At 40.0% G+C, this 24,943-nt stretch overlaps 1 protein-coding gene across 1 annotated transcript in view; it reads left to right on the top strand.

Moving 5' to 3' along the window:
• Positions 1–24,943, top strand: part of TRAPPC3L (trafficking protein particle complex subunit 3L) — a 244,578-nt gene that overhangs the window by 203,694 nt on the left and 15,941 nt on the right. Inside the window, exon 5 of the mRNA XM_053712190.1 lies at positions 14,603–14,788. Coding sequence (XP_053568165.1) covers positions 14,603–14,788 — 186 coding nt within the window. The remainder of the gene's footprint in view (positions 1–14,602; positions 14,789–24,943) is intronic.

Here is a 24,943-nt window from a genome sequence, read left to right as displayed (position 1 = left end):
CCCCCTTTCTGCATAGGTCTCGCATAGCTAATGAGCGTTTCTGTGCAGAGTTCAGGCCCCTAGCATTCTGACTTATTAGTGTAAGAGATTTATTGTTTGCGGTCATGCTTTAGCTGTGTGTTGTTGCCTATGAGTATGTATGTGCAAGTGGAATAGGTTGTCACATGTTGCTTTCTCTATATGAGCCAATGAGCCCATGTCTCCGTTACGTAACAAGAACAATAAAACAAAAATACAAAATTGAAACAAACACAATTTTTTTTACATCTTATCAAAAAGTATCTTAATGCTATTAAAGGCATATATCGTTTATTGCAGAAGGGAGGGTTTAGGCCAGCTCCTTCGTAGAATAGGTTTACTATTAAATCTGACTAACGCCTAATAGCCTAATCATCGTATAAGTGAAGTAGGGGTAGGTATTAGGATTAATAAACAATTACAATTAAGAACTAACTGAAAAGGAACCTCAGGACTTACAAATAAAAATATACAAACAAGACTATACATTACCCAAATACAGTTCTATAGAAATCGGTCTGTGAGGCTATTGTAGGTACCCAGCTCGGCACAGGCCTGTGAAAAAGAGAGCCCGCCTAAGCTGGATCATGAGATGGAGGGCCAAGAGGCTTGGCCGGTTGCCTGTTCCTCGGCTTAGGGGCTACTCTTTGCCAATGACCAAGGTCAGGTCTGGCAGGTCTCTTTTTAGGGGGTTCAGCAGGCTCATCTGTAGGTAGATCCTCCGGGGGGTCAATTTCTAATGCTGAGCAGAAAGTTCCAACATCATCCAGGGTCTTGCAGACCAGTTTTCTGTTTCCGTGAAGGACATAAAGGTGGAACGGGAACCCCCACTTGTAAAGAATTTTTTTTTGCCGGAGAAGCGTTGTTAAAGGAGTGAGGTCTCTTCTCCTTTGCAGTGTCCGTTGTGACAGGTCTTGGTAGAATTGGAGAACAACTCCCCGAAATTTCACTGGTTGGTGTTTACGTGAGAGGTTAAGGAGCTCTTCTTTTTCTCTGAACTCCCTGAACTTCATGATGATATCTCTTGGAGGGGCCGTATCAGGGGTTTTGGGTCTGAGGGCCCTATTGGCTCTGACCCAAGGTATATCCGTAGAGGGAGATGAATTCTTGAGATGTGCAAAGAGAGCCGGGAGGTAGGTTGGGAAATCTTTGGGTAGTACCGACTCAGGAACACCCCGAATTCTGAGGTTTTTCCGTCAACTTCTGTTCTCAAGATCTTCTATTTTATCATAGATATCAGCTATGAGAGAAGTATGTTGGTTTGTGGTGTTGTGGACCACGTTGATTTCCTCCTGTAGGTGGTCAGTGAATTCCTCCATTGCCTCTACTCTATTGCCCATGGAGTGTAGATTTTGTTTTATTTCGGCTATCTCTTTGCGTATACATGAGCGGATGATGTCGGCTATGTCCTGTTTGGACGCGAGTGTGGAAAGGATGGTGTTTGGTATCGGCGTACTCTCCTCTGGATCTTCCACATTTTATTGAGGTGTTGGCGCCTTTTTTAATGGCGACTTGTTGGAATCTTCGCTTGCAGCCATTTTTGTGCTACAAGGTGTAAAAAAACATAATTTATGTAAGAACTTACCTGATAAATTCATTTCTTTCATATTAGAAAGAGTCCATGAGCTAGTGACGTATGGGATATACATTCCTACCAGAAGGGGAAAAGTTTCCCAAACCTCAAAATGCCTATAAATACACCCCTCACCACACCCACAAATCAGTTTAACGAATAGCCAAGTCACATAATTTGTTATTTTCGGTATATAGATGATGTGATTATCATCTGGAGAGGAAGCGAAACACTATGTAAGAAGTTTATAGAACATATCAACACAAACAATTATAATTTAAAATTTACATCAAAAATAGACACCAAACAAATAGAGTTTCTTGATTTAATTTTATATATTGATGAACAAAACAAGGTAGCAGTGAAGAATTTCAGAAAGCCAACTGATAAAAAGGGGTTCCTCAATGCAGGCAGTGGCCATTTACCCAGGTGGAAGACCAGCATTCCCCTGGGGCAATACCAAAGGGTAAAGAGAAACTGCACTAAAATAAGCGATTATAATCAAGAGAGTGCCCTACTAGACTCTAGATTCATTGAAAAGGGTTATTCAGTTGAGATATTAGAACAGGCTAAAACTAAAGTTTCTCTAATGGACAGAAAAACTCTTTTACTTCCCACTGAAAAATCAAAATGAAGGAGACAATCTAATACACCAAATAATGTCAGATTCATCACAACATACAGTCAGGGTTCAAGAGAAATACAAAATATCCTAAAGAAACACTGGGGTGTGTTAAAGGCAGATCCTATACTGGGTGATATTTTACCAGATAAACCTTTGGTAACTTTTAGAAAAAATATGGATTTTAAAAATATTTTAGCACCCACAAGATTGCGTAATCCTAATAAACCTTGTACAATTAAAGACAAAATACATTGGTTACAACAGAAACCCGGCACCTACAAATGCGGGATATCCAGATGTGGCATGTGCCAACATGTAAACAGGGAGGTTACCTTCACTAATTCAGGGGGAGATATAACATTCAAACAAAAATACAAGAGTAATTGCAGTACCACCTATGTAGTTTACCTGCTGAAATGCAGCTGCAATTTGATCTATGTAGGAAGAACCAAAAGAAGTATACGCACGAGGCTGGGAGAACATGTCCATAATATAAAAAATGGCCTTATGACACACAGTGTGCCAGAACATTTTAAATCACATCACAATTCAAATCCTTCATCCCTAAAAATCCAAGTTATAGACTGGATACCCCCTAATAAATTTCCAAATAGGCTTTTAACACTCGTAGAGAGAATCATGGTGGATTTATCAATTGAACACCATGCAACCATCAGGTCTAAATTTAGAACTAGACCTGCAAGCTTTTATGTAGTTTTATAACAAATATATTTTAAATACATAACAGCACATTTTAAACTACATTTTTCTAAAAACATTGTTTTTAAATATTCCTCTTGCTTTTAATGTTCAAGGATTTTTAACACAATGCTTATTTCTGCATAGTTTGTATATGTAGTATAATTTATGCTTATCATTTTTTCATATTCATTTTCATTCTTATTTTCATTCTTATTATTATTTTCATTTTTCAACTTCTAGTCTGCATTTAACCCCTTAACGACTGAGGACGTGCAGGGTACGTCCTCAGAAAAAAGGCAGTTAATGCCTGAGAACGTACCCTGCACGTCCTCAGTGTGGAAAGCAGCTGGAAGCGATCCTGCTCGCTTCCAGATGCTTTCCGGTTATTGCAGTGATGCCTCGATATGGAGGCATCCTGCAATAACCTTTTTAAGTCATCCGGTGCAGAGAGAGCCACTCTGTGGCCCTCTCTGCACCGGAGATCGGTGGCTCCCTGCGTTGGTGGGTGGGAGCCGGACCGGGAGGCGGGTGGCGGCCATCGATGGCCCTGTTGATGTGAAGGGGGGCGAGATCGTGGGCGGGGGTGGCTGGGGGCGCGCACGGGCGCGCGCGCACGGGCGCGCGCGCACGGGAGGGTGGGGGCAGGCGCGTGCACGGGGAGGGAGCGGGTGGGAACCGCTACACTACAGAAAATGTGGAAATAAAAAATATTAAAAAAAGTCAAAAAAAAAAAAAAAAAATGATCAGCAAGGTGGTGGGGGTTTGTCTGTGTGTGTGTGTGGGGGGGGGGGGGAAGCTACACTACAGAAAAAACAAACAAACAAAAAAAAAGCACTTTTTATTGTAAACTGGGTACTGGCAGACAGCTGCCAGTACCCAAGATGGCCCCCAATAAGGCAGAGGGGAGGGTTAGAGAGCGGTTTTGGGGGGGATCAGGGAGGTTGGGGGCTAAGGGGGGGATCCTACACAGTAGCATATGTAAATATGCTAAAAAAAAAATCATTTTTTTTTAAAACCCTTTTATTTTAGTACTGGCAGACTTTCTGCCAGTACTTAAGATGGCGGGGACAATTGTGGGGTGGGGGAGGGAAGGGAGCTGTTTGGGAGGGATCAGGGGGTGGGATGTGTCAGATGGGAGGCTGATCTCTACACTAAAGCTAAAATTAACCCTGCAAGCTCACTACAAACTCCCTAATTAACCCTTTCACTGCTAGCCATAATACACGTGTGAGGCGCAACAGGATTTAGTGGCCTTCTAATTACCAGAAAGCAACGCCAAAGTCATATATGTCTGCTATTTCTGAACAAAGGGGATCCCAGACAAGCATTTACAACCATTTGTGCCATAATTGCACAAGCTGTTTGTAAATGAGTTCAGTGAGAAACCTAAAATTGTGAAAAATTTTACGTTTTTTTTAATTTGATCGCATTTGGCGGTGAAATGGTGGCATGAACTATACCAAAATGTGCCTAGATCAATACTTGGGGTTGTCTACTACACTACACTAAAGCTAAAATTAACCCTACAAGCTCCCTAAAAGCTCCCTAATTAACCCCTTAACTGCTGGGCATGATACACTTGTGGTGCGCAGTGGCATTTAGCGGCCTTCTAATTACCAAAAAGCAACGCCAAAGCCATATATGTGTGCTATTTCTGAACAAAGGGGATCCCAGAGAAGAATTTACAACCATTTATGCCATAATTGCACAAGTTGTTTGTAAATAATTTCAGTGAGAAATCGAAAGTTTGTGAAAAAATTTGTGAAAAAGTGAACGATTTTTTGTATTTGATCGCATTTGGCGGTGAAATGGTGGTATGAAATATACCAAAATTGGCCTAGATCAATACTTTGGGATGTCTACTAAAAAAAATATATATACATGTCAAGGGATATTCAGGGATTCCTGAAAGATATCAGTGTTCTAATGTAACTAGCGCTAATTTTGGAAAAAAAATGGTTTGGAAATAGCAAAGTGCTACTTGTATTTATGGCCCTATAACTTGCAAAAAAAGCAAAGAACATGTAAACATTGGGTATTTCTAAACTCAGGACAAAATTTAGAAACTATTTAGCATGGGTGTTTTTTGGTGGTTTTAGATATGTAACAGATTTTGGGGGTCAAAGTTAGAAAAAGTGTGTTTTTTTCCATTTTTCCTCATATTTTATCATTTTTTTTATAGTAAATTATAAGATATGATGAAAATAATGGTATCTTTAGAAAGTCCATTTAATGGCGAGAAAAACGGTATATAATATGTGTGGGTACAGTAAATGAGTAAGAAGAAAATTACAGCTAAACACAAACACCGCAAAAATGTAAAAATAGCCTTGGTCCCAAACGGACAGAAAATGGAAAAGTGCTGTGGTCATTAAGGGGTTAAAGTGACTGCACTGAATAAATTATATATGCCTTTTAGACATGTAATAATGCAAAGTATTTTTTTTAACTTAGCATGCTTACCTACCAATCAGTTTCACCTATACAATGATTGGCTGGTAATCAATTATGCAATCAGTGGTTCCTTTTATAAAGCCGGTAGGTACCATGCTTGCAACACTTCCAATTTTTTACCTCTTGAGAAAGTCTGAGCGTCCTCAGACGAAACGCGTAGAGATTGTTTTACAACTGTATGTCACACAACAATACAGTTTGGATGTAAAGATACCTTTATATGCAGTTTTTATTTGTGCATTTTGTAAGTAGCCATTTGTACGTGTGCTCTTACACTGAATTAAAGAAAACTACACTTGAATTGGGCTGCGCCTGTCTTAGCTCTCTTTTCACAGATTGTTCCCTGCTGGAGGTGTTTGGAGAATACACCCCCTTCTTTCTCAGGCAGCGCCCATCACCACAGTGACACAGGAATGAGACCATCACTGACAATTGCAATACGCTACCACAGTGGATCTACTTCCTGCTCAACAGAGCAACCGGCTTCCTTTTTGCTCACAGACCAACTCCAGGAACGTAAGCGCCCCTCAGCTTTTCTGTTCTGTACTTTTAACGAATAGCCAAGAAGTGGGGTGATAAGAAAAAAGTGCGAAAGCATAAAAAATAAGGAATTGGAATAATTGTGCTTTATACAAAAAAACCATAACCACCACAAAAAAAGAGTGGGCCTCATGGACTCTTGCTAATATGAAAGAAATGAATTTATCAGGTAAGTTCTTACATAAATTATGTTTTCTTTCATGTAATTAGCAAGAGTCCATGAGCTAGTGACGTATGGGATAATGAATACCCAAGATGTGGATCTTCCACGCAAGAGTCACTAGAGAGGGAGGGATAAAATAAAGACAGCCAATTCCGCTGAAAAATAATCCACACCCAAAACAAAGTTTAAATCTTATAATGAAAAAAACTGAAATTATAAGCAGAAGAATCAAACTGAAACAGCTGCCTGAAGTACTTTTCTACCAAAGACTGCTTCTGAAGAAGAAAACACATCAAAATGGTAGAATTTAGTAAAAGTATGCAAAGAAGGCCAAGTTGCTGCTTTGCAAATCTGATCAACCGAAGCTTCATTCCTAAATGCCCAGGAAGTAGAGACTGACCTAGTCGAATGAGCTGTAATCCTTTGAGGCGGAGTTCTACCCGACTCAACATAAGCCTGATGAATCAAAGACTTTAACCACGATGCCAAAGAAATGGCAGAAGCCTTCTGACCTTTCCTAGAACCAGAAAAGATAACAAATAGACTAGAAGTCTTTCGGAAATCTTTAGTAGCTTCAACATAATATTTCAAAGCTCTAACTACATCCAAAGAATGCAACGATCTTTCCTTAGAGTTCTTAGGATTAGGACACAATGAAGGAACTACAATTTCTCTACTAATGTTGTTAGAATTCACAACCTTAGGTAAAAATTTAAATGAAGTTCGCAAAACCGCCTTATCCTGATGAAAAATCAGAAAAGGAGACTCACAAGAAAGAGCAGATAATTCAGAAACTCTTCTAGCAGAAGAGATGGCCAAAAGAAACAAAACTTTCCAAGAAAGTAATTTAATATCCAGCGAATGCATAGGTTCAAACGGAGGAGCTTGAAGAGCCCCCAGAACCAAATTCAAACTCCAAGGAGGAGAGATTGACTTAATGACAGGTTTTATACGAACCAAAGCCTGTACAAAACAATGAATATCAGGAAGATTAGCAATCTTTCTGTGAAAAAGAACAGAAAGAGCAGAGATTTGTCCTTTCAAGGAACTTGCAGACAAACCTTTATCCAAACCATCCTGAAGAAACTGTAAAATTCTAGGAATTCTAAAAGAATGCCTGGAAAAATGATGAGAAGAACACCAAGAAATGTAAGTCTTCCAGACTCGATAATATATCTTCCTAGATACAGATTTACGAGCCTGTAACATAGTATTAATTACGGAGTCAGAGAAACCTCTATGACTGAGAATCAAGCGTTCAATCTCCATACCTTCAAATTTAAGGATTTGAGATCCTGATGGAAAAAAGGACCTTGCGATAGAAGGTCTGGTCTTAACGGAAGAGTCCACGGTTGGCAAGTAGCCATCCGGACAAGATCTGCATACCAAAACCTGTGAGGCGATGCTGGAGCCACCAGCAGAAGAGACGAACGCTCCTTTAGAATCTTGGAAATCACTCTTGGAAGAAGAACTAGAGGCGGAAAGATATAGGCAGGATGATACTTCCAAGGAAGTGACAATGCATCCACTGCTTCCGCCTGAGGATCCCTGGATCTGGACAGATACCTGGGAAGCTTCTTGTTTATATGAGAAGCCATCAGATCTATTTCTGGAAGTCCCCACATTTGAACAATCTGAAGAAATACCTCTGGGTGAAGAGACCACTCGCCCGGATGTAAAGTCTGGCGACTGAGATAATCCGCTTCCCAATTGTCTATACCTGGGATATGAACCGCAGAAATTAGACAGGAGCTGGATTCCGCCCAAACAAGTATTCGAGATACTTCTTTCATAGCCAGAGGACTGTGAGTCCCTCCTTGATGATTGACATATGCCACGGTTGTGACATTGTCCGTCTGAAAACAAATGAACAACTCTCTCTTTAGAAGAGGCCACGACTGAAGAGCTCTGAAAATCGCACGGAGTTCCAAAATGTTGATTGGTAATCTCGCCTCCTGAGATTCCCAAACCCCTTGTGCTGTCAGAGACCCCCATACAGCTCCCCAACCTGTCAGACTTGCATCTGTTGAGATCACAGTCCAGGTCGGAAGAACAAAAGAAGTCCCCTGAACTAAACGATGGTGGTCTGTCCACCACATCAGATAGTGTCGTACAATCGGTTTTAAAGATATTAATTGCGATATCTTTGTATAATCCCTGCACCACTGGTTCAGCATACAGAGCTGAATAGGTTGCATGTGAAAACGAGCAAAGGGGATCGCGTCTGATGCAGCAGTCATAAGACCTAGAATTTCCATGCATAAGGCTACCGAAGGGAATGATAGAGACTGAAGGTTTCGACAAGCTGAAACCAATTTCAGACGTCTTTTGTCCGTCAGCGACAGAGTCATGGACACTAGATCTATCTGGAAACCTAAAAAGGTTACCCTTGTCTGAGGAATCAACAAACTCTTTGGTAAATTGATCCTCCAACCATGTTCTCGAAGAAACGATACAAGTCGATTCGTATGAGATTCTGCTAAAAGTGAAGACTGAGCAAGTACCAAGATATCGTCCAAATAAGGAAATACCACAATACCCTGTTCTCTGATTACAGACAGAAGGGCACCGAGAACCTTTGTAAAAATCCTTGGAGCTGTTGCTAGGCCAAACGGCAGAGCCACAAACTGGTAATGCTTGTCTAGGAAAGAGAATCTCAGAAACTGATAGTGATCTGGATGAATCGGAATATGCAGATATGCATCTTGTAAATCTATTGTGGACATATAATGCCCTTGCTGAACAAAAGGCAGAATAGTCCTTATAGTTACCATTTTGAATGTTGGTATCCTTACATAACGATTCAATATTTTTAAAACCAGAATTGGTCTGAAGGAATTCTCCTTCTTTGGTACAATGAAGAGATTTGAGTAAAACCCCAGCCCCTGTTCCAGAACTGGAACTGGCACAATTACTCCAGCCAACTCTAGATCTGAAACACATTTCAGAAATGCTTGAGCCTTCACTGGATTTATTGGGACACGGGAAAGAAAAAATCTTCTCGCAGGAGGCCTTATCTTGAAGCCTATTCTGTACCCTTGAGAAACAATGTTCTGAATCCAAAGATTGTGAATCGAATTGATCCAAATTTCTTTGAAAAAACGTAATCTGCCCCCTACCAGCTGGGCTGGAATGAGGGCCGCACCTTCCTGTGGACTTGGGAGCTGACTTTGGCTTTCTAAAGGGCTTGGATTTATTCCAGACTGGAGATGGTTTCCAAACTGATACTGTTCCTGTAGGGGAAGGATCAGGCTTTCGTTCCTTATTATGACGAAAGGAACGAAAACGATTAGCGGACCTAAATTTACCTTTAGATTTTTTATCCTGTGGTAAAAAAGTTCCTTTCCCCCCAGTAACAGTTGAAATAATAGAATCCAACTGTGAACCAAACAATTTATTACCCTGGAAAGAAAGGGAAAGCAAAGTTGACTTAGAAGACATATCAGCATTCCAAGTTTTAAGCCATAAAGCTCTTCTAGCTAAAATAGCTAAAGACATATACCTGACATCAACCCTAATGATATCAAAGATGGCATCACAAATAAAGTTATTAGCATGTTGAAGAAGATTAACAATGCTATGAGTATTATGATCTGTTACTTGTTGTGCTAAAGCTTCTAACCAGAAAGTTGAAGCTGCAGCAACATCCGCCAAAGATATAGCAGGTCTAAGAAGATTACCTGAACATAAGTAAGCTTTTCTTAGAAAGGATTCAATTTTCCTATCTAAAGGATCCTTAAAGGAAGTACTATTTGCCGTAGGAATAGTAGTACGTTTAGCAAGAGTAGAGATAGCCCCATCAACCTTAGGGATTTTGTCCCAAAACTCTAATCTGTCAGATGGCACAGGATATAATTGCTTAAACTGTTTAGAAGGAGTAAATGAATTACCCAGATTATTCCATTCCCTGGAAATTACTTGAGAAATAGCATCAGGGACGGGAAAAACCTCCGGAATAACTACAGGGGGTTTAAAAACCGTATTCAAACGTTTAGATTTAGTATCAAGAGGACCAGACTCCTTTATTTCTAATGCAATTAAGACTTCTTTAAGTAAAGAACGAATAAATTCCATTTTAAATAAATAAGAAGATTTATCAGTATCAATCTCTGAAACAGAAGCCTCTGAACCAGAAAAATCAGTATCAGAATCAGAATGATGATGTTCGTTTAAAAAGTCATCTGAAACATGAGAAGTTTTAAAAGACCTTTTACGTTTACTGGAAGGAGGAATAACAGACATAGCCTTCTTAATAGATTTAGAAACAAAATCTCTTATGTTAACAGGAACACCCTGAATATTAGATGTTGATGGAACAGCAACAAGTAACGGAACATTACTAAAGGAAATATTATCTGCATTAGAAAGTTTGTCATGACATTCATCACAAACAACAGCCGGAGAAACAGTTACCACAAGTTTACAACAAATACACTTAACTTTGGTAGATCCTGCATCAGGCAGCGATTTTCCAGAAGTAGCTTCTGATTCAGGGTCAATCTGAGACATCTTGCAATATGTAATAGAAAAAACAACATATAAAGCAAAATTGATCAAATTCCTTAAATGACAGTTTCAGGAATGAGAAAAAATGCCAATGAACCAGCTTCTAGCAACCAGAAGCAAATAAACAATGAGACTTAAATAATGAGGAGACAAAAAAGACGCCCATATTTTTTAGCCCCAAAAAAGACGCCCACATTAATTGGCGCCTAAATGCTGTTTGCGCCAAAAATGACGCCACATCCGGTAACGCCGACACTTTTGGCGCAAAAAAGTAAAAAAAATTACGCAACTTCCGGCGACAAGTATGACGCCGGAAATGACACCGAAATTTTTTGCGCCAAAAAAGTCAGCGCCAAAAATGACGCAATAAAATGAAGCATTTTCAGCCCCCGCGAGCCTAACAGCCCACAGGAAAAAAGTCAAATTTTAAGGTAAGAAAAAAATTGATTTATTCATATGCATTATCCCAATTATGAAACTGACTGTCTGAAATAAGGAACGTTGAACATCCTGAATCAAGGCAAATAAATGTTTAAACACATATATCTAGAACTTTATATAAAAGTGCCCAACCATAGCTTAGAGTGTCGCAAAAATAAGACTTACTTACCCCAGGACACTCATCTACATGTAGTAGAAAGCCAAACCAGTACTGAAACGAGAATCAGTAGAGGTAATGGTATATATAAGAGTATATAGTCGATCTGAAAAGGGAGGTAAGAGATGAATCTCTACGACCGATAACAGAGAACCTATGAAATAGACCCCGTAGAAGGAGATCATTGAATTCAAATAGGCAATACTCTCCTCACATCCCTCTGACATTCACTGCACAGAGAGGAAAACCGGGCTCCAGCCTGCTGCGAAGCGCATATCAACGTAGAATCTAGCACAAACTTACTTCACCACCTCCATGGGAGGCAAAGTTTGTAAAACTGATTTGTGGGTGTGGTGAGGGGTGTATATATAGGCATTTTGAGGTTTGGGAAACTTTGCCCCTCCTGGTAGGAATGTATATCCCATACGTCACTAGCTCATGGGCTCTTGCTAATTACATGAAAGAAACTGGTCTACTAGGCTGTCCCTGTGGCTGGAAATTTTAGGCGGCTTGAGAGGTTTTGCTGAGCGTTTAGTATTCATCGTTTAGCGTTGCCTAGAATGAGATGAATGTCCTAGCTCCTCTCTTCAGGTACTGATGTAGTAATTGGACCTTACTGTAAGATAGGTAGCACAGTCAGATAGAATGTGCTGTTAATTGGTATGCTATTATAAAAGTCCCCAAGCAAATAATGGCAGGGCCCCTTTGTATATGAGAAGATCCAATAAAAAAAACAGGCAGTTCACCCTTGCAGACTAAGTTGATTGGGGCCTTGGGAGCAGTGTGCAGAGCGGGCCCTAGCTGGTGTGTACAGATCTGGATAGCTGCATAATGGTGCGTAGTGCAGTTATGAATATGTTGATTTACCGGGCAGACCTGTTTTTTTCTGATATTGTAGTTGCAGGGCTTCCATAACTTTGATTACTTTGGAACCAGTGCCTACTACGGTTATTTCCCTGAGGTATTCTGACTGCGTTGGGGCCAAGGGATGCGGAAATAAATACACCGTGACCGCTATACACTGTCTCTTTGTATTAATGCTGAGGTGTTGTGTTTTAGGGCGGTAAGATGGTGGCCCTCCGCTCAGGCTTTATGCGGCAAAGTTGCGCTCAGAGGTTGCGCCACGCTATAGGTATGTGGTGTGTGCCCCTTGCTCCCTTCTTTACCTAATTCTCCGGTATTGGGTTAAGTGGTAGAATCTCACCCTCCTGAAGTGACTCGATGTTGGTCTCGCCGGAACTAGTGGGCCTGCAGCCTGTGCGTGGGTTGCAGTGAGCCGCCCGGGAGGCGGTGTCCGATGTGACTGGCAGCAGTGTTAGACACCGTGGGGCTTTAGCTGTTGGTGGTCCCGAGGTTCCCTGAGTCATCCGCGGCTCCGCCTTCATTTGAGCATAGTTTGCAGGTTCTGGTAGGTAGGATGATGGCTATTTTGGGCGATGCTGTGGAGCTTGGTTTCGGAGCTCAGGAGTTACACAGCCTCCATTGCTGCGGCCGGCTCCGCCCCACCGAATCTGTGCTTTTATATGAAGAATTGTAAGTGAATAGCACTGCTATTAGACAGAACCAGTCTTACTAAGGGCTTAAAGCGACATTCCGTGCAAAATTGAAATGCACATAGATGAATTACATCTTTGAATATAAACGTATTTGCAATATACATGTATTGGCAAAAATGCTTCTAGTAAAAGTTATCACTGTTTTAGGGTTAGCATTTTTCTCTGCACGTGCATCTATAACTAGATATTCTCTGTGCACCAGCATTTTAAATACTGCAGCTGCTCAGAGCGCCATTGTGGCTTGTATTATGTCAGCAATGAACAAATTGAGTCATTACCAGATGGTACAAGCATCTTAAAGGGACACTGAACCCAAATTTGTTCATTTGTAATTCAGAAAGAGCATGAAATTTTAAGCAACTTTCTAATTTACTTTTATTATCAATTTTTCTTTGTTCTCTTGCTATCATTATTTGAAAAAGAAGGCATTTAGGCTTTTTTTGGTTTCAGTACTCTGGCCAGCACTTTTTTATTGGTGGATGAATTTATCCACCAATCAGCAAGGACAACCCAGGTTGTTCACCAAAAATGGGCCGGCATCTAAATTTACATTCTTGCATTTCATATAAAGATACCAAGAGAATGAAGAAAATTTGATAATAGTAGTAAATTAGAAAGTTGCTTAAAATTTCGTGCTCAATCTGAATCACAAAATTAAATTTTTGGGTACAGTGTCCCTTTAAGGTCTCTGAGCAAGTGATGTGTTTTAAATATTGGTGCATGGTGCAAACTTAAAGGGACATGAAACCCCAATTTTTTTCTTTTATGATTCAAACAGATTATACATTTTTAAACAACTTTCCAGTTTACTTCTGTTATCAATTTTACTTCATTCTTTTAGTATCTTTTATTGAAGAAACAGCAATGCTTTCCTGAGAGCTAGCTGAACACATTTGTAAGCCAATGAAAATGGGCATACAAGTTCAGCCACCAATCAGCAGCCAGCTCCAAGCTCCTAAGCCTATCTAGATATGCTTTTCAACAAAGGATACCAAGAGAATTAAGCAAATTAGATAATAGAAGTAAAATTTAAAATTGTATGCTCTTTCTGAATCATGAAAGGAAAATGTTGGGTTTCGTGTCTCTTTAAATACACTTTTGAAACAGCTGTAGCTTTTATTAGAAGCATTTTTGCTAATTCCTGTATAAAAAAAAAGTAAAAAAAAAAAAGTAATGTAAAGGTGTTTATAAATAAAGTTGAACAATTTTGTAGTTTCTTAACAGCGATGACTATGGCTTCTGCTGAATTACCTCAGCTGGGACTGTTGACTTTTCTAGCTATTTGATGTCTGCTTTGTTTTCCCATTTATTTTTAACTTTGTTACAATAAAGGACAATAAAGGGACAGTTTAGTCCAAAATAAACTTTCATGATTCTGGTAGGGCATGTAATTTTAATCAACTTTCCAATTTACTTTTATCCCCAATTTTGCTTTGTTCTCTTGGTATTCTTAGTTGAAAGCTAAACTTAGGAGGTTCATCTGCAAATGTCTTAGACCTTTAAGGCCTCCTCACATGAAAGCATTTTGGCAGTGTTTCACCACTAGAGGGTGTGTCCACGCATATGGAGTAACCTAGGAGTCAGCACTGATTGGCTAAAGTTCAAGTCTGTCAAAAGAAGTGAAATAAGGGGCAGTCTGCAGAGGCTTAGATACAAGGTAATCACAGAGGTAAAAAAAAGTGTATTAATATAACTGTTGGTTATGCAAAACTAGGGAATGGGTAATAAAGGAATTATTGCAGTAGAATTCTCTAGCAGCAATACTTACCTTTAAAAACAGATCATCAAAGAAGCATTTTCATTATTTAGATGGGTATTTTTGCCGATTTTAACAGAGGTGTAAGTTTTTGTATTTTTAATCTTACAGGTGGCGTTCAAAATGTACCTTGGTATCACCCCTACTCTGATTGGTGACAATGTTGGTGGGAATGAATTTTCCCTCATCCTCGAAAAAAATCCATTAGTTGAATTTATTGAAGAACTTCCAACGGGACGCTCATCACTTTCCTACTGTAACCTACTGTCAGGAGTCATCAGGGGAGCTCTAGAAATGGTAAATATGCATAATTTTATATATAACATTACATGTCTGCCTAGTCTTTGTGTGACATAAAAAATAAATAGACCATTTACATTCCTGTTTAGAAAACAAGCAGAATATTACATAAAAATGTAATAAAACTGTATTGTGCTATAGCCTAGAAATTCAGATATCTACAATTCCTTATTTTCTTTCATGATTTAGGTAGAACATACACTTTTTAACAACGTTCTAATTTACTTAGATTACTAAATTTGCTTCATTCTCTTGGTATCATTTGTTGAAGGAGCATTAATGACAATCGGTATGTATATGTAGCCACCAATCAGCAGCTAGAACCTAGGTTCTTTGCTGCTCCTGAACATTCATAGATAAAACTTTCAGCAAAGGATAACAAGAGAATGAAGCTAATCAAATAATAGAAGTAAATTGGAAAGTTGTTTAAAATTGTATTCTCTATCTAAATCATGAATTAAATGTTTGGGGTTGCATGTCCCTTTAAATAGGGATGTAGTTCACAGTGATACAAAATGGAGATCTTTTAAATTTGATTTACCAAGTAATCCTGGTATTGTCGAAGTGCCTTACTGCTTGCACACAATAATAACACATCAGCAAGTAGTACAAATGGTTCTATGTATGTAGTGTACACACAACAGTGAGTAACAATGAAACGGTTTCCTAGAAATATAAATTACTTTTTTTTCTTCCCTCTATTAGCACATTTTTATCCATTCCTGAAATACTGAATGTGACAGTCTGTGAAATACTGACCTCTAGTGGTTAAATCCAGTACTTACCAACTGGGACATCACAACCCTAAACTGAAGGTGTCACATTAGGGATTAAGAAAGATCATGTGTTTTTTTTTTATCTTGAATTTTCCATTTTAAAGGGATACTAACCACTCATTCTTTCTTTCATGATTCAGATAGAGCATGCAATTTTAAGCAACTTTCTAATTTACTCCTATTATCAATTTTTCTTTGTTCTCATGTTATCTTGATTTGAAAAAGCAGTAATAAAAGGTTAGGAGCCGGCCCATTTTTAGTTCAGCACCTGGGTAGCGCTTGCTAATTTGTTTGCTACATTTAGCCACAAATCAGCAAGTGCTACCCAGGTGCTGAACAAAAAATGGTCTGGCTCTAAAGCTTACAGTACTGCTTTTTCAAATCAAGATAGCATGAGAACAAAGAAAAATTGATAATAGGAGTAAATTACAAAGGCGCTTAAAATATCATGCTCTATCTGATTCATGAAATAAAACAAATGGGTTTAGTATCCCTTTAAAATAATTTAATCATTATAATATTATACTTTTGTAGTATAGTTCTTACAGTGTTACTATCATATAAAATTATATTTTCTCCAACATTGGTGTGTCCGGTCCACGGCGTCATCCTTACTTGTGGGATATCTCTTCCCCAACAGGAAATGGCAAAGAGTCCCAGCAAAGCTGGCCATATAGTCCCTCCTAGGCTCCGCCCACCCCAGTCATTCTCTTTGCCGTTGCACAGGCAACATCTCCACGGAGATGGTTAAGAGTTTTTTGGTGTTTAAATGTAGTTTTTATTCTTCTATCAAGTGTTTGTTATTTTAAAATAGTGCTGGTATGTACTATTTACTCTGAAACAGAAAAGGATGAAGATTTCTGTTTGTGAGAGGAAGATGATTTTAGCAGACAGTAACTAAAATCGATTGCTGTTTCCACATAGGACTGTTGAGATGAAGTAACTTCAGTTGGGGGAAACAGTTAGCAGACTTTTCTGCTTAAGGTATGACTAGCCATATTTCTAACAAGACCATGTAATGCTGAAAGGCTGTCATTTCCCCTCATGGGGATCGGTAAGCCATTTTCTTAGTCAAACAAACAGAATAAAGGGCTTAATATGGGCTAAAAAACTGGTAGACATTTTTATGGGCTAAATCGATTGCTTTATTTGGGCATTTTATTCATATTTATGCTGACAATTCGCATTTATAAACTTGGGGAACGTTTATTAAATGGCAGGCACTATGTTAGACATCTTTTCCAGTCAGGGGGCCTTCCTAGTTGTAGACTGAGCCTCATTTTCGCGCCATTACTGCGCAGTTGTTTTTTGAGAGCAGGGCATGCAGATGCATGTGTGAGGATCTGAAATTTGCTGCAAAAGCTTCTAGAAGGCGTCAATTGGTATCGTATTCCCCTCTGGGCTTGGTTGGGTCTCAGCAAAGGCTATAGCTGGGACTGTATAGGGGTTAAATTTGTAAACGGCTCCGGTTCCGTTATTTTAAGGGTTAAAGCTCTGAAATTTGGTGTGCAATACTCTTAATGCGTTAAGACACTGTGGTGAAATTTTGGTAATTTTTGAACAATTCCTTCATACTTTTTCACATATTCAGTAATAAAGTGTTTTCTGTTTAAAATTTAAAGAGACAGTAACGGTTTTGTTTTAAAACGTTTTTTTGTGCTTTGTTGACAAGTTTAAGCCTGTTTAACATGTCTGTGCCTTCGGATAAGCTATGTTCTATATGTATGAAAGCCAATGTGTCTCCCCATTTAAATTTATGTGATAATTGTGCCATAGCGTCCAAACAAAGTAAGGACAGTACTGCCACAGATAATGAAATTGCCCAAGATGATTCCTCAGATGAGGGGAGTAAACATGATACTACATCATCTCCTACTGTGTCTACACCAGTTTTGCCCACACAGGAGGCCCCTAGTACATCTAGTGCGCCAATGCTTATTACCATGCAACAATTAACGGCTGTAATGGATAACTCCATAGCAAATATTTTATCCAAAATGCCTACTTATCAGAGAAAGCGCGATTGCTCTGTTTTAAACACTGAAGAGCAGGAGGGCGCTGATGATAATTGTTCTGTCATACCCTCACACCAATCTGAAGGGGCCATGAGGGAGGTTTTGTCAGATGGGGAAATTTCAGATTCAGGAAAAATTTCTCAACAAGCTGAACCTGATGTTGTGACATTTAAATTTAAATTAGAACATCTCCGCGCACTGCTTAAGGAGGTGTTATCTACTCTGGATGATTGTGACAACTTGGTCATTCCAGAGAAATTGTGCAAGATGGACAAGTTCCTAGAGGTTCCGGTGCACCCCAACGCTTTTCCTATACCCAAGCGGGTGGCGGAAATAGTAAATAAGGAGTAGGAAAAGCCCGGCATACCTTTTGTTCCCCCCCTATATTTAAGAAATTATTTCCTATGGTCGACCCCAGAAAGGACTTATGGCAGACAGTCCCTAAGGTCGAGGGGGCAGTTTCTACTCTAAACAAACGCACTACTATTCCTATCGAAGATAGTTGTGCTTTCAAAGATCCTATGGATAAAAAATTGGAGGGTTTGCTTAAAAAGATTTTTGTACAGCAACGTTACCTTCTACAACCCATTTCGTGCATTGTTCCTGTCACTACAGCAGCGTGGTTCTGGTTCGAGGAACTAGAAAACTCGCTTAGTAGAGAGACTCCATATGAGGAGGTTATGGACAGAGTTCACGCACTTAAGTTGGCTAACTCTTTTATTTTAGATGCCGCTTTGCAATTAGCTAGATTAGCGGCGAAAAATTCAGGGTTTGCTATCGTGGCGCGCAGAGCGCTTTGGCTAAAGTCTTGGTCAGCGGATGTGTCATCCAAGACAAAATTGCTTAACATCCCTTTCAAAGGTAAAACACTATTTGGATTAAAAGTGAAACCTCAGCGCCTAATGGTAACCTCTAAGCCTAGGAAGGGGGACTCCTAGCAAGTGCCCAATATTGGAGATAGAAAGAAAAGGGAAATCCCAGGCGCCTACCCTAAGGAGGCTAGGTTTGAGTAAAATTGGATGGAGAAATAAATTGGTCAAAAATGTATTTTAATAATAGATTAGATTATTAAAAACAACGAATTAAAACAGATTTAAACACATTAAATACAAGAACTTCATGGATCCATGATAAATTACATAAATTGCATATAAAAAACTATATAAAAAAGGTTAAAAATCAAGAATAAGTAATCGATAAAATTTTAGGTAAATCTTAGGTAGTTATGTGCGGTTTTGCATCAAGATGTTCCACATATAAAACCAAAAAACAACAATTGCAGACAATCCTAATGAAACATTTCAAGCTGAAGCGGTGTCAAAATCAAGATAAAACAGTAATAAACTTATAGTGGAAAATCCAAAAAAATGTGAATAATAACTTTCCAATGAGGGGGATGAAAGAAGTCTCTAGTCCTATATAAATATATTCAAGTGTCTGAGAAAAAAAGGTTGGTGATAAAATGACGAATCTTGTGCAAATGCTGCAAATATGAGTGTGGGAAATTTCACAAAAAAGACAGGCAATAGTGTTGCAGCGGTACAAAACAAATCCAGCAAAAAGTGTTAAAAGAGAAAAATATCCAGCAAAAAGTGTTAAAAGAAAAAAAGTTCGTTAGAAAAAATAGGTGAAACAAGTATAAATGAAAAAAATTCTGGTGATAGTACTCCTAATACTCTTCAAACGTGTGTAACTTCAAAAACGGTCTTCAGATCAGATGTAAAAAATATAAAAGATATAAAAATACTTGAAAATAAAACAAAAACCCACGAACAGTAACCTGGCCGTTTACTCCAATAACCTCACACTGGCACTGCAGGCGGGCACGTGCGCTACTGCAGCCGGAAGTTGCCGGGTGACAGCTGAGCAACTTCCGGCTGCAGTAGCGCACGTGCCCGCCTGCAGTGCCAGTGTGAGGTTATTGGAGTAAACGGCCAGGTTACTGTTCGTGGGTTTTTGTTTTATTTTCAAGTATTTTTATATCTTTTATATTTTTTACATCTGATCTGAAGACCGTTTTTGAAGTTACACACGTTTGAAGAGTATTAGGAGTACTATCACCAGAATTTTTTTCATTTATACTTGTTTCACCTATTTTTTCTAACGAACTTTTTTTCTTTTAACACTTTTTGCTGGATATTTTTCTCTTTTAACACTTTTTGCTGGATTTGTTTTGTACCGCTGCAACACTATTGCCTGTCTTTTTTGTGAAATTTCCCACACTCATATTTGCAGCATTTGCACAAGATTCGTCATTTTATCACCAACCTTTTTTTCTCAGACACTTGAATATATTTATATAGGACTAGAGACTTCTTTCATCCCCCTCATTGGAAAGTTATTATTCACATTTTTTTGGATTTTCCACTATAAGTTTATTACTGTTTTATCTTGATTTTGACACCGCTTCAGCTTGAAATGTTTCATTAGGATTGTCTGCAATTGTTGTTTTTTGGTTTTATATGTGGAACATCTTGATGCAAAACCGCACATAACTACCTAAGATTTACCTAAAATTTTATCGATTACTTATTCTTGATTTTTAACCTTTTTTATATAGTTTTTTATATGCAATTTATGTAATTTATCATGGATCCATGAAGTTCTTGTATTTAATGTGTTTAAATCTGTTTTAATTCGTTGTTTTTAATAATCTAATCTATTATTAAAATACATTTTTGACCAATTTATTTCTCCATCCAATTTTACTCAAACCTAGCCTCCTTAGGGTAGGCGCCTGGGATTTCCCTTTTCTTTCTAAAACACTATTTGGACCAGAATTGAAAGAGATTATTTCAGACATCACTGGGGGAAAGGGCCACGCCCTTCCACAAGATAGGCCTTTCAAGGCCAAAAATAAGTCTAATTTTCGTTCCTTTCGCAATTTCAGGAACAGACCGGCCTCTAATTCTGCATCCTCTAAGCAAGAGGGTAATGCCTCACAACCCAAACCAGCCTGGAAACTGATGCAAGGCTGGAACAAGGGTAAGCAGGCCAAGAAGCCTGCCGCTGCTAACAAAACAGCATGAAGGAGTAGCCCCCGATCCGGGACCGGATCTAGTGGGGGGCAGACTCTCTCTCTTTGCTCAGGCTTGGGCAAGAGATGTTCAGGATCCCTGGGCACTAGAAATAGTTTCTCAGGGTTATCTCCTGGAATTCAGGGAACTACCCCCAAGGGGAAGGTTCCACATGTCTCACTTATCCTCAAACCAAATAAAGAGACAGGCGTTCTTACATTGTGTAGAAGACCTGTTAAAGATGGGAGTGATACACCCAGTTCCAATAAAGGAACAAGGAATGGGATTTTATTCCAATCTGTTCGTAGTTCCCAAAAAAGAGGGAACTTTCAGACCAATTTTGGATTTGAAGATCCTAAACAAATTTCTCAGGGTACCATCGTTCAAGATGGAAACCATTCGAACGATTCTACCCACTATCCAGGAAAGTCAATTTATGACTACCGTAGATCTAAAGGATGCGTACCTACATATTCCTATCCACAAAGAACATCATCAGTTCCTAAGGTTCGCTTTTCTGGACAAGCATTACCAGTTTGTGGCCCTCCCATTCGGGTTAGCCACTGCTCCAAGGATTTTCACAAAGGTACTAGGGTCCCTTCTAGCGGTTCTAAGACCGAGGGGCATTGCAGTAGTACCTTACTTGGACGACATTCTAATACAAGCGTCGTCCCTGTCAAAAGCAAAAGCTCATACAGACATCGTTCTGGCCTTTCTCAGATCACACGGATGGAAGGTGAACATAGAAAAAAGTTCTCTGTCTCCGTCGACAAGAGTTCCCTTCTTGGGAACAATAATAGATTCCTTAGAAATTAGGATTTTTCTGACAGAGGTCAGAAAGTCAAAACTTCTAAGCACTTGTCAAGTTCTTCATTCTGTTCCTCGTCCTTCCATAGCACAGTGCATGGAAGTAGTAGGGTTGATGGTTGCAGCAATGGACATAGTTCCTTTCGCACAAATTCATCTAAGACCATTACAACTGTGCATGCTCAAACAGTGGAATGGGGACTATACAGACTTGTCTCCAATGATTCAAGTAGATCAGAAGACCAGAGATTCACTCCGTTGGTGGCTGACCCTGGACCATCTGTCCCAGGGAATGAGCTTCCGCAGACCAGAGTGGGTCATTGTCATGACCGACGCCAGTCTAGTGGGCTGGGGCGCGGTCTGGGAATCCCTGAAAGCTCAGGGTCTATGGTCTCGGGAAGAGTCTCTTCTCCTGATAAACATTCTGGAACTGAGAGCGATATTCAATGCTCTCAGAGCTTGGCCTCAACTAGCAAAGGCCAGATTCATAAGGTTCCAATCAGACAACATGACGACCGTTGCGTATATCAATCATCAGGGGGGAACAAGGAGTTCCCTGGCGATGAAAGAAGTGACCAAAATAATTCAATGGGCGGAGGATCACTCCTGCCACCTGTCTGCGATCCACATCCCAGGTGTGGAAAACTGGGAGGCGGATTTTCTGAGTCGTCAGACATTCCATCCTTGGGAGTGGGAACTCCATCCGGAGATCTTTGCCCAAATAACTCAATTATGGGGCATTCCAGACATGGATCTGATGGCGTCTCGTCAGAACTTCAAGGTTCCTTGCTATGGGTCCAGATCCAGGGATCCCAAGGCGACTCTAGTAGATGCACTAGTAGCACCTTGGACATTCAACCTAGCTTATGTATTTCCACCGTTTTCTCTCATTCCCAGGCTGGTAGCCAGGATCAATCAGGAGAGGGCCTCGGTGATCTTGATAGCTCCTGCGTGGCCACGCAGGACTTGGTATGCAGACCTGGTGAATATGTCATCGGTTCCACCATGGAAGCTACCTTTGAGACAGGACCTTCTTGTTCAGGGTCCATTCGAACATCCAAATCTGGTCTCCCTCCAGCTGACGGCTTGGAGATTGAACGCTTGATTCTATCGAAGCGTGGGTTTTCAGATTCTGTGATAGATACTCTGGTTCAGGCCAGAAAACCGGTAACTAGAAAAATTTACCATAAAATATGGAAAAGATATATCTGTTGGTGTGAATCCAAAGGATTCCCATGGAATAAGATAAAAAATTCCTAAGATTCTCTCCTTTCTACAAGAAGGTTTGGAGAAAGGATTATCTGCAAGTTCTCTAAAGGGACAGATCTCTGCTTTATCTGTCTTACTACACAAAAGACTGACAGACAGATGTTTAAGCATTTGTTCAGGCTCTGGTTAGGATCAAGCCTGTTTACAGACCTTTGACTTCTCCCTGGAGTCTAAATCTAGTTCTTTCAGTTCTTCAAGGGGTTCCGTTTGAACCTTTACATTCCATAGATATTAAGTTACTATCTTGGAAAGTTTTGTTTTTGGTTGCAATTTCTTCTGCTAGAAGAGTTTCAGAGTTATCTGCTCTGCAGTGTTCTCCGCCCTATCTGGTGTTCCATGCAGATAAGGTGGTTTTGCGTACTAAGCCTGGTTTTCTTCCTAAGGTTGTTTCTAACAAAAATATTAACCAGGAGATAGTTGTACCTTCTTTATGTCCGAATCCAGTTTCAAAGAAGGAACGTTTGTTACACAATTTGGACGTAGTCCGTGCTCTAAAATTCTATTTAGAGGCTACAAAAGATTTCAGACAAACATCTTCCTTGTTTGTTGTTTATTCTGGTAAAAGGAGAGGTCAAAAAGCGACTTCTACCTCTCTTTCCTTTTGGCTTAAAAGCATCATCCGATTGGCTTATGAGACTGCCGGACGGCAGCCTCCTGAAAGAATCACAGCTCACTCCACTAGGGCTGTGGCTTCCACATGGGCCTTCAAGAACGAGGCTTCTGTTGACCAGATATGTAAGGCAGCGACTTGGTCTTCACTGCACACTTTTGCCAAATTTTACAAATTTGATACTTTTGCTTCTTCGGAGGCTATTTTTGGGAGAAAGGTTTTGCAAGCTGTGGTGCCTTCCGTTTAGGTAACCTGATTTGCTCCCTCCCTTCATCCGTGTCCTAAAGCTTTGGTATTGGTTCCCACAAGTAAGGATGACGCCGTGGACCGGACACACCAATGTTGGAGAAAACAGAATTTATGCTTACCTGATAAATTACTTTCTCCAACGGTGTGTCCGGTCCACGGCCCGCCCTGGTTTTTTAATCAGGTCTGATGAATTATTTTCTCTAACTACAGTCACCACGGTACCATATGGTTTCTCCTATATATATTTCCTCCTGTCCGTCGGTCGAATGACTGGGGTGGGCGGAGCCTAGGAGGGACTATATGGCCAGCTTTGCTGGGACTCTTTGCCATTTCCTGTTGGGGAAGAGATATCCCACAAGTAAGGATGGCGCCGTGGACCGGACACACCGTTGGAGAAAGTAATTTATCAGGTAAGCATAAATTCTGTTATTAAAGGACCAGTCAATGCAAGAGAATTACATTAATAAACAAGTGCATAATAAAAAGACAATGATTTAACACCTACTCTGAATTTCAAATAAGCAGTAGATTTTTTTTATGACAAATTTATTTTTATCCTATCCCTGTATCATATTATTATTATCGGTTATTTGTAGAGCACCAATAGATTCTGCAGCGCTATAAACATAGGCAGAATACAACAAAACATTTATATGGATCAAACGGGTAGAGGGCCCTGCCAAGAGTTGCACTGTTGTAGTCAGCTCTTAAGATCTACAAACAGCTGGACTCTTAGGCTTACATTCTAAGGGGGTTCAGGGGATAGCAATGGAGGAGAGGAACTGATATAAAGAAAGGTTAGCGTAGGTTGCATGCATCCCTGAACAGTAGAGTCTTTAAGGAGCACATGAAGCTTTTAAAACTAGAAGAGAGTCTTGTGGAGCGAGGCAGAGAGTTCCACAAGATGGGAGCCAGTCTGGAGAAGTCCTGTAAACTAGAGTGTGATGAGGTGACGAGAGGAGGAGAGTAGGAGGTCGTGAGCAGAGCGAAGGGGACGGGAGGGAGAGTATCTGGAGACAAGGTCTGAGATATAGGGGGGGAGCAGTGCAGTTGAGGGCTTTGTATGTCAGAGTGAGAATTTTGTGTTTGATCCTAGAGGCAAGAGGAAGTCAGTGAAGGGATTGGCAGAGAGGAGCAGCAGATGAAGAGTGACGAGTAAGGAAGATGAGCCTGGCAGAGGCATTCATTATGGATTGTAAAGGAGTTAGGCGGCAGGTGGGGAGACCAGAGAGGACAGAGTTGCAGTAATCGAGACAGGAAAGGATGAGAGAGTGGATTAAAATCTTAGTTGTGTCTTGTGTAAGGAAATGTCTGTTTTTAAGGTGGAAGTGGCAGGATTTAGCCAAGGACTGAATGTAAGGAGTGAAAGAACGATCTGAGTCAAATGTGACCCCAAGACATCGGGCAAG

The sequence above is a fragment of the Bombina bombina genome, chromosome 4 (assembly GCF_027579735.1).
Source record: "Bombina bombina isolate aBomBom1 chromosome 4, aBomBom1.pri, whole genome shotgun sequence".
Classification (NCBI taxonomy): Eukaryota; Metazoa; Chordata; class Amphibia; order Anura; family Bombinatoridae; genus Bombina; species Bombina bombina.
This window is presented reverse-complemented; position numbering and strand designations above follow the sequence as displayed.